General features: G+C 49.3%; 1 protein-coding gene across 4 annotated transcripts; it reads right to left on the bottom strand.

The window, feature by feature from the left end:
- Nucleotides 1-1,154: 1,154 nt before the first annotated feature.
- MOB3C (MOB kinase activator 3C) lies at nt 1,155-14,494 on the bottom strand. 4 transcript variants are annotated; one of them, XM_048946420.1, is made up of 5 exons: nt 14,316-14,494; nt 13,809-13,944; nt 9,525-10,009; nt 4,355-4,557; nt 1,155-2,328 (listed from the first exon to the last, which is right to left on the bottom strand). In XM_048946420.1, exons 3-5 carry the CDS (start codon nt 9,943-9,945, stop codon nt 2,299-2,301), a joined length of 654 nt encoding a protein of 217 aa, XP_048802377.1. In that variant the 5' UTR covers nt 9,946-10,009; nt 13,809-13,944; nt 14,316-14,494; the 3' UTR covers nt 1,155-2,298. The 4 variants fall into 4 exon arrangements, with proteins under 4 accessions (XP_048802377.1, XP_048802378.1, XP_048802379.1 ...); XM_048946421.1 differs by having other exon boundaries at nt 13,809-13,941; XM_048946422.1 differs by having other exon boundaries at nt 13,809-13,908.
- Between the last annotated feature and the right edge of the window lie 1,241 nt (nt 14,495-15,735).

Raw genomic sequence — 15,735 nt, 5'->3', positions numbered from 1 at the left:
ATAAGACCCAAGGGAGGAAGATCACGAGGACAGCGCTGGTCCTTGGGATGCCTACTGTGAGCTGCCCCAAAACTGCCAGCTCTTACATTGCTTACCAAATCAGCCACATGAATGGATGGCAGAACTCTTACTGCTCACGCTGTCATTAGGGCATAGCCCAGAGCAATTGGAAACTGGCCCAGTGGATGTAAAATATTGAATGAAAAAAGATGGGTCTGTTACAGTACGGCTAATCCCAAGTGGTACATCTTCATTAAAGTTTTTAATAAAATAGCATCTGGAGTGTTACCCATATTGCAGCAAAGCTTCTAACACAGGCTGAATAGTCTTATATGTTAAAGAATCATGAATCCACTGTCCTCCAGTCCATGCTCTCTACAGTAAGAGATTCTCTCGTGTAAGCAGCCTTGCTTGCTGTTGCTGTTTTACTTCCACACAGACGTGCACTCAGTTCCCCACACTGCTGGCATTTCAGCTCTGACTCAGGGTCTCTTTGCAGCAGGCAGCTGAATGCCACACTCTGTCTTCAAGGTTTTCTTGACACTTGTGAGTCATTTGTCCTTCCTTGACCTTCATGAGGAAATCCGGCTGGCCAAGCTGTGCTAGCAAAGCTGCCAGCCTCCAGAAGGGAAAAGCTGCATGCATTCAAGAGACAATCTTGCATCTTGTTGTGAAATCTCTGCTAGAATCAGCATTTCCCACCTCAAAGAAAGCAATCCAGGAATAGATCTCATGTCATTAACATCTTCTCCTTTTCTACCCCCCAGTGGTTTTGTGATCAGAATTTTAACCCTTAGCTCATTTTTCTCTCTTCCCACCTTTTCTTTTACATCTCAAAAACTTTCACAAGAGAGGAGGAATATCTCAGACCAGCTCACGTCATGGTTTTGTCACCATCCGCTCAGGACTTGCCAGCCCCCTGCCCTAGCACAGGCTTAAATCCCAGAGACTTCCACTAAGTCAAGTTTTCAGCAGGCACTTGCAGAGTTTTCTTCATCCTGCACAACTTTTTGCAAAGCTGCCTATTGCTGAGGTCTCCACACGACACTGAGCTCCATCAGTGTTACAGCTATGAGGGAAATCCAGTCAGGTTATCCCGGGTGCTTTCTCGTGACATCTTACTACAAATGAGGGAAGAAGAAAGGACACCAGGCTCATTCCTGCTTCTTTAATTAGTAACAGAACAAAAATGTTTGGACTTTTAATGATGGTATTACACAGAAAATATTGGCATGACGTATCGGATGGTTTGTCCATGTCGTCCCATTTTATTTCCCATGTAAAAATATACATCTGGTACGTAAGATTAAAAAAAATAGATTTTCACAATAAAATAAGTGCTTTGAGCACTAAAAATCCACTTGCAAACTTGAGTGCTGTCTTAAATATTTACATTTTCTACCCACACCCCCCTTTCCCCTGGAATGGGCAAACCTCTTTTTATACATATCAACTGTATCTTCTATATAAAACTTTCCCAGAAAAAGGCAAAGAAACACAAACATAACAACACTGTGGCTCAGACAATTCAATTCCCCCAGAATAATAATAATAATTAAAAAAAAATCCAACTGTTGTCAAAAGAACAATGTCTGTGCTGCAGTCGAGCAATGGAAAGACAATGATTTCTACAACCAGCATCTGCTTTTTAGAGCCAGGACAACATATCAGGAATCGTCACTTGTTTTCTGGCACGTTTCTTTCCCTCACGTTGGATTGCAATTTCTGAGTATGGAAAATACTCAGGTAGACTGCTGATCACTCTGAAAAGTGGCCCAGTTCACCTCCATTTGTCAAGGGGCCACTTTGCCATTAGTCCAAGTGATATTGGATGCATCTTAGAACATCCTGAAGTCCCTTCTTCCAAGGGTGAAAAATTACTGGGGGGAGGGAAAAGAAAAGTCCCTTTGGTAAAGCACGAATGAGGGCAGAAGGAGAGACATTCATAGCTCCTGGTTAAAAAAGGGACATTGGCAACTAACCCCATGGAGTCAGTTGGGATCAAATGTCACCAGCTTTACGGAGCTGATCTCACATGTTATCATAGTTCAATGCATGTGAGAAAGGCAACGGGCATGACTCAGTAGTCAAGGTCACACCTGCTTACAGGGCAGGTCTCGCTAACAAAACACTTGGAAATTGATGCATCTGAAGACAAAGAAGAAAAAGGCTCTTCTGCAGTTTTCATAGTTCAGTTGAAATGCCCAGAGCAAGTCCTTGGGAAGACATCTCCCACTGCAGGGCTCTTGTCCCATCGAATGCTGAATGATCTTGCTGAGTATGCCTGCTGAAATCGCTTCAGTGGCAAATTCGTTCTGTCATTTCTTTCTGCATTGAAGGGAAGGAAAAAAAAAAGAACCAGTCAGTGCAAAACACAGGTTTTGGTGAAGTGATGTGCAAAGCAGTTTGATAGGTATCCAAAAATAATCCAAGGAGGTGGCTGTATGGAGTTCAGAGAGTGTTCTTGTTTCCCATGGTGGCCCTTTTGGGAACCTCTCTGCCCCAGCAGTTCCTTCCTGACGTGCTCCTTGGTCTCAGTGTCAAGAGGTTAGTTTTAGTGTTGAGAGCAATCCAAAGAAAGGGCTGAAATGTTTGAGCTGCGTGTCCTGACTCAGCAAGGAGCAGACAGAGAAGTGGTGCTGCTCCCAGAGCCTGGGGATGCAAGGTACTCCCCAGAAGTGCTGTCTGTCCTGCAGGTGGTGACAACAGCTCACTGAAGGGGCCTGTGGTTCTGGCAAGGGATCCCATGGCTGCACTGTAATGCAAATGAGTGCTAATAGCAAAGGGCCACAGAAAACCTGGTGGCAACTCACATTTCTGGCCTTCAGTACTGTTAGCTTGATGTCATTCTCCTGGGGTCTCCTCCTGCTTTGTGATATCCCTAATATATAAGCAAGCCTCTTCAGTTTGAGCAGCTCTTCCAGTAGCCACTCAGGGTCAAATATTCATAGCCAGAATTCCCTCCTCTCACTGTCATTTCCCAAATGCTTCATCTACAAAACCTAGTCCTGAGCTACCAGTGCTGAACATCAGGAGAGACAAGGTGACAAGAGTAAGCTCCATGTAAGCTAACAGGCTGCTTTTCTTTGCCAATCAGATTTTGGGACTGCTGGCAGTGCCAAGGTGCAGCCTTCCTGAGGTAACAGGTCAGAAGGACCACTTTCTGTCTTTGAAAACTGTTTGCCATCTTCAGGACCTTGTCCCAGTTCCCCAGCACTGCACTCAGCGCTCTCTGGTTGCAGGTCACTCTCCTGCACACATACAGCACATCATTGCTGAGTGGAAGGAGGTCTCACGGGTGCTTGAGGCTGCTGTATGATGTGGATTCCAAGCAGTGGATACCAAGCAATGGGCACACCAGGAAACAAGATGTACAAAACCAGAGGGAAGTGTGCCTCATTTCCTTGTAATTTAACCCTAGTTGCATCACACAGGAAAATCCATTCGTCTCAGAATCATCCAGAACCATAAATCATCTCACATTGCATGAGTGTTACTGGCACTGACAGCCTTTTTAGCAATGTCAGCCTCTGCTTTGGCTATTAGCTGCTAATTATTTACATTAACAAGCATCGGTCAAAGGAGATGACACTATTATGGGCCACATATCAATGTTAAAGTTTATCGTGAGGAATGGTTATGAGGAATAATAGAGGACACAGTGATGCTGAACTGCCATTTTCTGTGGCTGAAGGCCATTGTGATAACATAGGTCACAGTCACACTATATGATGTAATTAATTAATTAATCTGCTGTTGTCATTCAGGTGTCCCCTGGTTGGATCATCATCCCAGCCTCCCAGATTGCAATCAGAGCAGAGGAGGCAGCGAACTGACCGAGGAAAAAAGAAAGCAGGAAAGGAGTTAAAGCATTTAGCACTCAGGGTTAGGTGCATCCGTGGTACTTATAAACAGGCAGCTCATGTTGTGACTTCTCTCAGCTCTTTGTCTTTGAACTCTCCCACGCTGCATTTGGCCCTTTCTGCAGCCCATCCCTTTGCACAGCATACTAATTACTGGGTTCCCTATTACTCTCCCCAACACAACAGGTTTCCATAGGCCAGATTACACTCAACATGGCCTGTGACACACTTGCTTTTCTTACAAAACTGCATATTTTCTAGTTTATATGCCAGGACTGCATATCTCTTCCCCTTACTTCCCCCCTCCGTGCTATGTCCAAGGTCTCTCACTTTCTGCTTGGCTAATTCCTTTAATTGCTTCCCAAGGGAGGCTGCAGTGCAACTCCTGCTAGACCCACATTAGCTGTCTGGAGCTGTATGTCCTGCACAGGGCAGAGTCTGACCCTGCCTGAATTTACCAGAGCTGTGTTAACCCACTTTGGCATCCTTACCAAAGGCTCCAGCTCCCGATGGTCAACAAGGCTGAACTCCCTGATGAAGTAGTAAAAGTGCTTGTAGCAGGTGTTGACATGAGCCTCAGCACCCATGTTGATGATGCTGTCAAAGTGGTGGATGTAGACATGGACAAAGACACGGAAGAGGCGGGTGAGGATCTTAGTGCAAACTTGCTGGAACTGCTTAGGGAAGGGAACACCTGCAAAGCAGAAGCAAATTAAAGCCATTAAAACACGAAGAATAATGCCAGTCTTGAGGCTGTAATGTGATTGCACCTGTACGATGCTCCCTACTGAAATATCCCACCAAGGTGTTCATGCACCAACATATACTTTTGGCTTTGTCTTGTACCAGGACACAATTTATTACTCTCTATTCACATCCTTATCTAGATACATTGTTATGACAGTGAAAATCTCAGAGGTGTAATACAGCCAGTGTCAGGAAACTGAGGAAAATACAGAAAACCTGGCTTTGAAACCCCTGAATATACTTTTTGGAAGGATGAATGTGAACCAAGTGGAATTTGTTTTCCTGAAGGTTCTTTCTCCTCCCTCCAGCAATTCAATGCAAATTTGCATAGAGCAAAATAAAATCCTCCCTTCCCACGGTGCTGCTTGTCTCCTCCCTTGGCTTCTTACTAATGCAGCACTTAACCTCTTAAAAATCTTTCCAAACAATTCCCAGAGCCAGCTCGCACATCTCTTAGCTAAAAAAAATACAGATGGTAATGAGTTTTCCTCAATAAGCACTGAGCTTATTGTCAAAGTACTTGTAACAGAAGATTATCTTCAGTCTGGAGCGATGTCACACTCAGCCTGGTCTCACCTTGCTTTGTGCAGAAGGCACAAGCTTGGGCTGCTCGTGCCATGGGTAGATGGCTTGGATTCATCTTGAGGCAGTTGTGCATCTTGGCTCAGCAGCACACCTACATGGAGAGGGGGCTGAGATTCATGGCCACTGCCCTGCATAACAGTGAGCATCCTGCAGCAGGACAAAACCCACTGGAGTCTTTGACATCACCCTTTAGGATTCTAATAGCTCCTCTTAGGGCTTTCTGCCAAGTACTTCTCCATGCCACTGATGAAGGATCTGCTTCTGCCCTTACCCTTAGCTATGGGGCTTGCTCTGCATGACTGGTTGATAAGGACAGCGAGCAATCTGCTGGGCTTCCCTGCAGCCAGCAAAAACACCATGCTTTATCAAAGGCTTCATTTGAGCTTTCTGCACCGAGAATTTGCTGAGCAACGGAAAGCCCTAATCACCCAGCTGGGGCCTGAAACATGCTATTAGGGTGGCTCCTAAAGACCAGATCTGAAGAACTAGCCATAAAAATATTTCTTTTAATAAAGAAAAACCCATCATGGCAAGTAATTTGTCAGGAGTGCACGTTCCCAGGCCACAGCTGAGGAATGCACGCTGTTCTGAACAGCCTGTCCTGAGACCAAGGATGAGCGGCTGCTGCCAGGAGCTCAGCAAGGTGCCAGCAGGCAGGGAGTGATCCACGTGCTCTCTCCAGTTTGTCACTGTCCTCTGCCTGATACCTCCTCCTCTCAAAGCAGGCACTGGTCTTGTATGGAGATGCATAGCAGCTACAGGAGCTGCTAAGCCATCTTACTCCTAATGATGAAACGATATCATGAATGATATCACTGGGCTGCCAAGACCTAACAGTACCCTTCTGGACTACCCATTGCTGTGGCTTCAAATGAACCCAGCAGTATCACCCAGCTCCTGGGGCGTGCAGCTGAGCTGCTCTTCCTTGTGTCCATCACAAGGTGTCAGTGTGTGCACGCCCTCTGCAGACGTGGCCCAGCCGCGTTGGTGACTGGCTGCCAACGTAGTAACCAATGGACTCCAGCAGGTCACCTCTTAGCCTACCATGCTGCAACATCATCACTGCTACGGTCCTATGGCCCAGTGGAACACAAGGGACTGGTTGGGGCTCTTTCTCCCCACATCACCTCTCTTGAACACATGAAGCATGTGGCCAGGACCGTCAGGCCCTGCTTTCCCTCCCCATGTTGCAGCCACATCTGCTTCTCTTGTGACACTCTGTTCCAGGAACCTGAGGATGTGCTGTGAGCGTCTACCATGGGGAAACATGGGCTGGGAGAGAGGTCAATGGCACAGCTAGACCTGTACAATCTAGGAAAGGCAACAAAGTTAGTAAAGGGTCTCAAGCACAACTCTTATGGAGAGCAGCTGGGGGAACTGGGACTGTTCACACTGCAGAAGACTCCACAACTCCCTGAAAGGAGGTTGTGATGAGATTGGTAGGTCAGCCTTCTTCTCCCATGTAACAGCAAAAGGATGAGAATAATGGTCTTAAGTTGCATCAGGGAAGGTTCAGGTCGGATATTAGGAAAAATTTCCCTCTCAGAAAGAGCAGTGATGCACTGGCACAGCTGCCCAGGGAAGTGGTGGAGTCCATTCCTGGAAGTGTTCAAGGACTGTGGAGAAGTGGCATTGAGGGTCATGGTCAGCAGGCATGCTGGGGATGGGTTAACAGTCAGACTAGATTATCTTAGAGGTCTGTTCCTTAATGATTCTATGATTGTAACTCAGATCATCTCCAACTGTAACCTCTCCAGAGGGTTCCAGACAAGAGCCAGCCACCCAACACCTGCCAGATGCATACACCTTCCTCCAGCTGAAATACTTGAAACGTGGTCAGTGGGAATCAACCACATCCTGAGTCCTTTCTCCAACATTTCAGTCTCTTCTCTTTTCCATCCTCTGGGTTTTCTGAAGAAAGTCTCTCCCTCACCCTATGCACGTGCAGACCTCAGTCCACGGCCCACTACAGTGAGGAGGCTGCTGGCCCTCCTCTTTCTGCGCAGCAGAAATGGTACCAACATGAGCTGAGCAGAGCAGCGATACAAAGCACAGAGCATCACAAGTGCTGGGAGCCAGAGCAAGAGCTGTAAATACAGCAGGTTCTATTTCATCAAGGCACTGGTGAGCAATGTGACTCACTGCCCTAGAATGAATTAGCACCTTCAGTTTATCTTGGATGTTTTCCTTGAAACCCAAGGTGTGATTTAATACTTAGAGAAGTCTGTTTTCCACACTCTGTGCCGATCGCTTCAAAACATAAGGAAGTCATGTGGGACTGTGGGGAAAAGGAAATGAAAAGCGTCTGCACTTACGGGAAGGGAATACGAGTGGGCCTTGGATCCTCCTCACCATCTCTCACCCCCAGCCCTCATGCACAAGCCAATTGCATTTTTTCACGATGAAACAGTGCTGTGAAACTATTTTGCTTCTTTACAATTGTATTTTTCCCTTTCCAAAAGCAGTAATTCAATGAGCTGCGTGATGGATTATTGTTGTTAATATTATTTCCAACATCCAGTCTGGTCTCTGGATTGTTCCATGATTCGTCTTTTCCTAAAAATAAGCCCTCAAATGCAATTTGAAATTAATAGTATGATGGCAGCTGCAAGCTGGTGTGGCATTGATTTTGGAACAAAACAGGGAGAAAATAAAAGACAAACTGAGTTAAAAACAGCCAGTTGAGAAAACTGCAATAATTAGCTGAATTCTGAACATTTTTCTCTTGTTATAAAGAATTATGCATCAAGTTTTCTCTGCTTTTATCATTGTTTTGGGAATATGCATGAACAGCAGAGTCTGAGCATAGAAGAGTTTTCCAAGAACCATCCCAGAGCCTCCTGCAAGTGATGTTCCTTCCAGCCACAGACAGGCTTGGCAGAGAGTACGGGGCGTTTCCAATGCTGGTTTTCATCCAAGCCCCACGTCTGTGCTCATTTAAAAATGGAGAGGTTTCGGCACACGCGTCGGTGCTGACATAGCCCTGCAGACTCCATCCACCACAGTCTCCTCCCCATGTGTTACCAATGGCCGTGACTCTGGGTGCTGGGCATGCTCCCACTGAGACACTGAATGAAACTGAACGTGACTTCTGCCAGCAGGCTCCTGAAGGCACAGCAATTACTGGGGATGGTGCTATTGTACAGGTGGTAATCTGCTCACAAAGAGGTCTATTGACATAGTTTTACCAGCTGCTAAAAAATATGCCTGCAGAATCACTTATTCTTATCCCTCCACGGGAACAATGCTTATTCTGCATGTAGTAGGGTTTTGTTGTTTTTTTCAGCCCAGCTATGTTGGTTGGGAGAGCGGAAATGAGCACTAGAACATGCTAACTGATACGGGTCATCTGGAGGAGCTGGAGATTTATGACAGCCACGCTCCTCCCGTCCAGGAAGCTGTCTCATCATGACCAGCAGACAGACAGTTTTCCTTCCAAAGGATTTGTAAAGCCTTTCAGTGGGATTGAGCCCTGTGGGTGGATTTCCCTGGGGATGAGGAAGATGCCCAATCTCCTCCACCTTTCTGTCTCTGTCTCTGCTCGTTTCCAGCTGAGCCTCTGAACCCAGCATGAGAGATTTTCCCACTCTGACCCCAAAAACACCTCTCCCTTGGCTGCCAATAGTACTATGACTGAGTCCCACTGAATCATGCGCTGCTCCAGGTTTTGTGGCATTAGTGGGACAAGGATGCTGAGGTTAGCCCAGACAGTGTTAGCAAGTTTGGGTCACACATGGCATTTCTAAAAAAAAGTTTGATTTGTCTGTGGTCAGGTGGCCTTAGCAGAGAAATCTTTGCCTTGGGACAGCTGCATTGCAGATGGCAAGGATGGAAATCAGCGGTGTGCCTGGGGCATTGTCCCCAAACCCTGCAACCCTCCCTGCTACATGGCGCCATGAAATGTGAGTCCAGCTAAGTTCCCTTATACAAATGAGAGCCAAGGTAATGGAGCACACCAGCAAGGAGGCTGAAGTCACTCAGGGATGCACAAAGATGCTTGAAGAATGGACTAGTAATGGCTTTGGAAAAGGAAAGATGTGTTTGTGCAACCAGAGCAGCCCCCCTTACTGAAGGGGAGAGGTGATAGCTTTCTTTCACCAGAACCCACTGGCCAGCACCCCAGCTCCAGCCCCTGAACATCACCCCAAAAATACAAGAAAGCAGCTTAGCAGAAAGGGAAGTGTCAATCACTACAGCTCCTGGACAAAGCAGGTAATCAGCAGAGCTCTTAGGATTGTAAAGCTCAGCAATACCAACAGCTGAGGTGCACAACTTGGAAAACTACACGGGTTACAACAACAGCCTCCTGTAGAATCACAGCACACTCACCTATTCTGGTGGGGAAGATGTCCTCGTTGTTAATGAGCATCTCAATCCAGTCCATCAGCATACACATGTACTGTGGGGCTGACAGCTTGGTTGGCTTCTTGTACTTGCAATCGTCCTGCCACCTGTACTCATACTTGAGCCCACCCGACATGATGGGGCAGCTCTTCTCCGTGCAGTACTCTGACATGGTGCCGTAGATGAGGTTGATGCGGTTGAAGAAGTCCACCACGTGCACAGCTATCCAGTCATTGATGCTCTCGCCAGGAGGCAGCTGTACCACAGCCTTTAGGTCCAGCCCTGATTTGAGGGAGGCCTGAGCCTTCTTGTACAACTCGAAGCGCTGTGTGCCGGGCTCAAACTTCTTCCGGGGGCGGAAGGTTTTGTCTTTGTTGAAGACTTGCTTCAGACACAGTGCCATCATGGGTTGGCCCAGCCAGCGTGAGAGCACCAGGGTTAGCACTGAGGATCTTCAGGGTTGGAGGTATCTGAGAGGAGGAGACAAATTTTGGTCATCTGTACACCTGGACCAAGATGAGATAGCACCAGGATGCTGGGAGCCAGCTTCTTATCCCCAGGGCTTTTGTCCAGAACTACTGCAATGAAGTACAATGAAGTATGATATGAACAGCACTCGCCTACCTGTGGCCTTTCCTTCCTGGTGAAGGGGCTGTGCCTCTTTCCCACAAAAATAGCCCCAGTGCCATAGGGACAACACTGTGACTGCAGCTGGCTTCTGGTTCACACAGCCCCAGCACCCGGATCAATGGGAAAAGGGGGGATTCTTGTTGTCGTTCTGCCTGCGTGTTTGTTCAGAAGAACAAAACCCACAGCCAAAGAAGGAAAACAGCGTCCAAGCACACCAGAGCCAGGATGTGACACAATGCACGGGAGCCAGTGCTGCCAGCGCTCCCCATGGCGCTCCGATTCCACAGCACCCCGGGAACAGGGGATGTGACCTGGAAGTCACCGCTCAGCAGTGCTGAGGTCATCCCTTCCTGAGGCTGCCAGTGCGGATAGGGTCTGCAGCATTTCCTTTTTTTCCTTCCTGAAGCTCCGGTGGAAATCCCGTGCTCTTGGACAGGTTGAAACGTGCACGTGCCCTGTGCCCCTCTGCAACGTTAATAATGGGAGAGCAAGGCCACAGTGAGCTCAACGCCCTGCTGAAATCTGGGGAGGCAAAAGACCCCAGGCAGCCTCCCCCAGGGAGGAGGAGTTAAAGGAAAAAAGAAAAAGGTTCAGAGAAAGGGGAAGTGATTTACCCAAAGTCACGAGTGGGAGTGAACGGCGCCCAAGTGAAGCTTGGATGCGTGTTCGTCATTAAAAAGGCATCTCTTAGTCAAAAGCTTGCTGTATGAACTCTGCTTTGTGAACTCAGTCCCAAGCCAAAAGCAAATCCTGTTTTATCCAGCAGAGATCAACCAACCACCTTGCTGGAGGAGCCTGGGCTCCCCCCAGAGTCTCTCCAGGACACAGGAGCTGTTCTGTGGGACTTTCCACAAGGCAGCAGGGGAGAGCCCTGCCGGGTGCCACCAGAGGCCAGTGGGGACAAACCACAGCCTTCCCCACAAATACAGTGATGCATTGCCACCATCACAGAGCGTGGGAGAACAACTCAGTTATCCCTGCATTACGCTGGACCGATGCTTTAAAACATCAATGAAACATCAATTAAAAAAAAAAAATCAAAACACAGAGTAAGAACCCTGCTAAACACCTGCCAGATGTTTTCCTACTGTGCATCTGTTAGCTGTTCCCAGGAGTAAGGGAGCAGTACCCAGTGCTGCCCAAATGTGGAGCAGACCCGTCCCCAGGCTCGCTGCAGCTAGGCACAGCTGGATAATGAGAGTGGTTTTGCTCCTGGGATCCCTGCCAGCTTCACTACTGAATTACTGAGCCATTTAAAGGCCTCGTGAATCCGTACTGGAACCAGGGAGAAAAACGTTCTCCAGAAATTCAATTTAACGCAAAGCCAAGAACACATCCTGGGATTTACAACCAAAAGGAGCAGGCGGAGGCACCGTGCCAGGAACCAGATTCTTTCCTAACCTTTCTCCAAAGCTCCCACTGCACAGGGTCTGATGGGCAGGAAAATCCACTTGAGGCACAGGGAGCTGCAGGAGGCCAGGAGTGGGGCTTTCAGGGTACAGTCCTGCAATAGGAGCGCTGGGCGAGCTGAGGCAGCAGCTCCTGCCGTATGCTGGCATGCCTCCCACTGCCGAGAGGCCTGGGTGGGTGCCCGCAGCTCCCACCTTCCGTTCCCATGTGCAAAATCAAAGCTCCCCCCCCAAGCAGCCCTGGCATGGCTGCAGCCCGCTTTGCTGTGCTGCCTTTCCCATAGTGGGGCGGTGCTGGCACCCACAGCCACGCACTAAGGGCTCAGGGAGCCAAGTCTGCACAGGGTTAAACTGTGGGGCTGAGCTGCTGCAGGATGGCAGCAGGCAGGGACATGCGAAATCCTGATTTCCTAGAGGGCTGGCAGGGCTGGGGGAGAAAGGAAACGAACTGGATAGGAGGGAAGTGAGTTCACGGTCAAAGGCAGCTGCTAGTTCCAAATCTGAGGAGGATTTTGTTTCTTTCATTTTAGGGTTTTTGTGTTGTTTTATTTTTTAAAAATCATTTGAAATCCACACAACGCTGCCAAACAAAGGCTTTGTTTTAAATTAAGAACAACACTGAACAGTCTGTTTAGAAACTAGCAAAACAAAAGAGGGGAAAAAAAGCAAAGCAGGGAGAGGAGCTTCCTCTGCCTACCACAATCAGTCCCACCAGTCTGAGCAAAGCCACTGGGTCAGACCTGCCTTTGTGACCCCAGATTGGCTTCAATCTGGAAAGCAGTGGGGAGGAGTAGTTGGGGCAGTGCTAAGCTCTGGGCTACAGCAGAGATAGTGCTACACTCTCTGCCTCAGTTTCCCCAGTTTCAAAAGTAATTTCTCCCTCCTGAAGGATCACCTGATATTAAGGGCTGCAAAAGCCAAGAGTTGGCTTCAGAGGAGAGAAAGTACTTTGTGAGTGCCCCTAGTTGACCAGGGTCAATGCTAACAAGGAGAAAGGCACTCCAGCTGGCAGTGGGTCCGATGCCCAAACCAGCCCTGGATCCGGCCCGAGACGCTTACACACTTGCACAAACATCTGCCTTGGAACCACAGGAGCTGTCAGCAAAGTGCTGTGAGCCATGCTGGGGAGTACGAGGACTCGGCTCAGCACCGTGTAGCAAAGCTGTGGTTCAAAGCTGCCCACCCCACACATCCCGCTGTGCTTCCCCACGTGCTCCCCCAAAGGCTGGACTCCCCCTTGGTGCTGCAGGGGATTGCCTTCTCTGCTCTGTGGGCAGTCCCTCTTGCCACGTCCCTGCATGGCAAGCCTGGCGTCAGGGAAGTGAGCCAGAGCCCTGAGACAGACAGACAGCCTCCAGCTGCCTGCAGGGGCTCTGCTGGCTTCTCGCTGCAGAGAAGTCTTTTTTCACAGAACTATTAAGGTTAGAAAAGACCTCTAAGACCATCTAGTTTAATCATCACCACCACGCCCACTAAACCATGTCCTTAAAACTCAGTTTTCAGCTTGTCCTGGAGCAGCTGTGCAAGTGGGGCTTCTCGGTGGTGGCCTTGCAGAAATGCCCCACAGCCCAACCCTGCCTCCCCTGAGCATCCCTCACAATGCAGGTGACACAACCCTGAGATCCAGCCAGGGGCTGACAGCATGTGGTGGCCCAGTCTGGTTTTAGAGGCAGAGAGGTTGGTTTTAAGGGTTTAAATGCAGGAGGAAGATGCTGGGGGCATGGCGTCAGAGCTCTGGTCCCTCTCGCTCTCCTCACGCTTCCTGCTGGAGCCAAGTCCCAGCTGGGCTGGCCATGAGAAACAGGGGTTCTTGGCAGCTGATCCCAAATATAACCCAAACGATAAAACATTCCAGGAAACAAGCCAAAATGAGATGCTGGGAGAGGGATCGAGGGCCAGCACGCCAGACAGTGGGACTGCAGAGTCCCACCAGCCCCAACACAGAGTTAATCCGTGTGCTTCTGATATACTCTAGGAAAGCCCCCAGCATCTATTTCTAGAGTGACCAACTCCCAAAGGAGCCTCAGTTCCCTATGCTGTTGCTTCTCCCAGCTCTGCTGACACTCGGAAATCCCCACCTCATGCAAAGCAGACCCAGCACAATTTCACTAAGAGGACACACAGCCCTCTCATCCAATCCCCCCCCCCATGTCCCAAACCACAGCCAAAGTCTCATCTCTCCAGTAGTGGGACACCTGACACACTTTGGGGGTGATGCTGTTTGGGGTACCTTGTTCTTGGTGCTGCTGCCAACAGGGACTTGCTTGTAGCCAAAGTAAGTCCTGAGGGTGATCGTTCCATCATCAGAGCCGCAATCCCAAGTGCCGGAACTCCAGAAAGACGATTGGAAGGACACGAGCCAGCTGCTGGAAGTGCATCCCCACAGCTTTCTCTACCCAAAACTTCCTGCCCTCCACTGGACAATGGCAAAGCCACCTCCAGGATTGCCACCAGCCCTGGGATGATAGTTGACCAGCCAAAACCCTGGGCTCCCTACTCACTTCCAGCTATCTACACTAACCCACAGCTGCAAACCGGGATCCCTCGGCATTTACATGCTCGCAGACATACTGGGACACCCACAGAACAGGGAAGAGCTCCTGCAAGCACCCATTTTGCTTCTCTTGGGTTTGCCCAACCTGCACTAAAAGCACCCCAGGAGCATCCTTAGGAATGCAGGAAACACAGCACCAGCTGGGACACCGATGCTACTCCTTTTTCCAGCCCCAGCACTCACCTCATCCTCAGCACGCCTGGCTGCCAGCACACAATCCCGGTGCACTTTCTGCGCTTACTGAGGGGGAAAAAAAAAAAAAGAAAAAAAATTCAAAATAAAAGCCCAGAATCTGGCAGGACGCCCTGCAGCACAGAGAGCAGCCGCACGCTGACTGAGGTTTTGGTTGCAGAAAGCGGGGGCTGAGGGTTTTTCTCCTGCCAGTGATGTCACATCCTGACCCTGCCGGAGCCACAGCTGTCCCTGGGACACGCCAGCAGGCTGCCCTCCTGCAGCCAGGCACACGCTGGTATGTGCACGTTCGTGTGAACATCTCTCCCCACTTGGCACATTGCAGGGTTGAGTGCCAGGATGGGCTGGATGCCTTCCAAAGGGAAAAAAAAATGAGAGAGAGAGAGAAAGAAAGAGAAAGGAAAAATGAAAATGCCCATTTCCAGAGAGTCCACAGAGAAAACTAACTTTGGTTGGGCTATGAAGCACATCATTGGCATGGGGCTGCAGCACCCCTTCCCTGCAGTTGGGTTCTCAATCACAGATCTGACTTGGAGTCACGAGGATCAGAGCCAGCCTTTAAAGAGCAAGTCACCTGCAGACATCCCTGGTCACCAGCAGGATGAGGCTAAGGGCAGCTGGGGGCTTGGTGGCAGCTGGGGCCACAGCAAGGATGTGTAGGGTTCACCTGTGGTTGTGATTCAGTCTAGCTAGGGGCATAGAACTGGCATCCATTGCAGCATGAGTTTGTGTAGAAAATGGGACATTTGGAGGTGAAACAAGAGGTTATGACTTTAAGTTGCACCAGAGAAGGTTAAGGTGGTGTGTTAGGAACAATTTCTTCTACACTGGTACAGGCTGCCCAGGAAGGTGGCGGGGTCACCATGGGAATGTGGCACTGAAGGACATGGTCAGCGGGCACGATGGCGTGGGCTGGGGTTGGACTGAGTGATCTTAAGTGTCTCTTCCATCCTCAGTGATTCTACGATTCCTCCCCAAGGACACAGTGGGCACCGGAGTCCATGCTTATCCCCGAGTGATACAGAGAACCATAACACAGAACATCCCAGGAGCTTGTGACTGAGAGGCTGGACATCATGTCTGCAGAGTAGATAAAGCTCCCAGGGCTTTGCGATGGACAGCACAGATCCCACAGGGAACCCACAACCATGATTTACATCCAAGCGAAACAGAGACAGAGCCAAAACACTGGTAGGCAGGCAGCAGCCAAAGGAGAGGGGCCAGGGGCAAAGCCCATCTTTCTGAAGGGGCATTTGTCTGCTGCAGAGGAAGGAAGAGGGTGGCCTGGCCCCCCTCACACAGGCAGGTGCACTGCTGAATTTATCAGGGGGAAGGAAGTGGGGAAGGAAGTGGGCCCGGAGCGCTGGTGGCTCCAGGAGGCCCACGGGAGGCCATGGGAAGAGGCCGGCAC

This window comes from Lagopus muta, chromosome 5, assembly GCF_023343835.1.
Source record: "Lagopus muta isolate bLagMut1 chromosome 5, bLagMut1 primary, whole genome shotgun sequence".
Taxonomy (NCBI): domain Eukaryota; kingdom Metazoa; phylum Chordata; class Aves; order Galliformes; family Phasianidae; genus Lagopus; species Lagopus muta.
Note: the sequence above shows the minus strand (reverse complement) of the source record. Positions and strands in the feature narration are given on the sequence as shown.

Excerpts from the sequence above, each read along its gene's own strand:
- MOB3C (XM_048946420.1), bottom strand. The coding sequence starts at position 9,945 with ATGATGGCACTGTGTCTGAAGCAAGTCTTCAACAAAGACAAAACCTTC. Across the intron at positions 4,558-9,524 it reads CATCTTCCCCACCAGAATAG|GTGTTCCCTTCCCTAAGCAG; the intron begins GTGAGTGTGCTG and ends TCTGCTTTGCAG. Across the intron at positions 2,329-4,354 it reads ATCGGGAGCTGGAGCCTTTG|AAAGAAATGACAGAACGAAT; the intron begins GTAAGGATGCCA and ends CCTTCAATGCAG.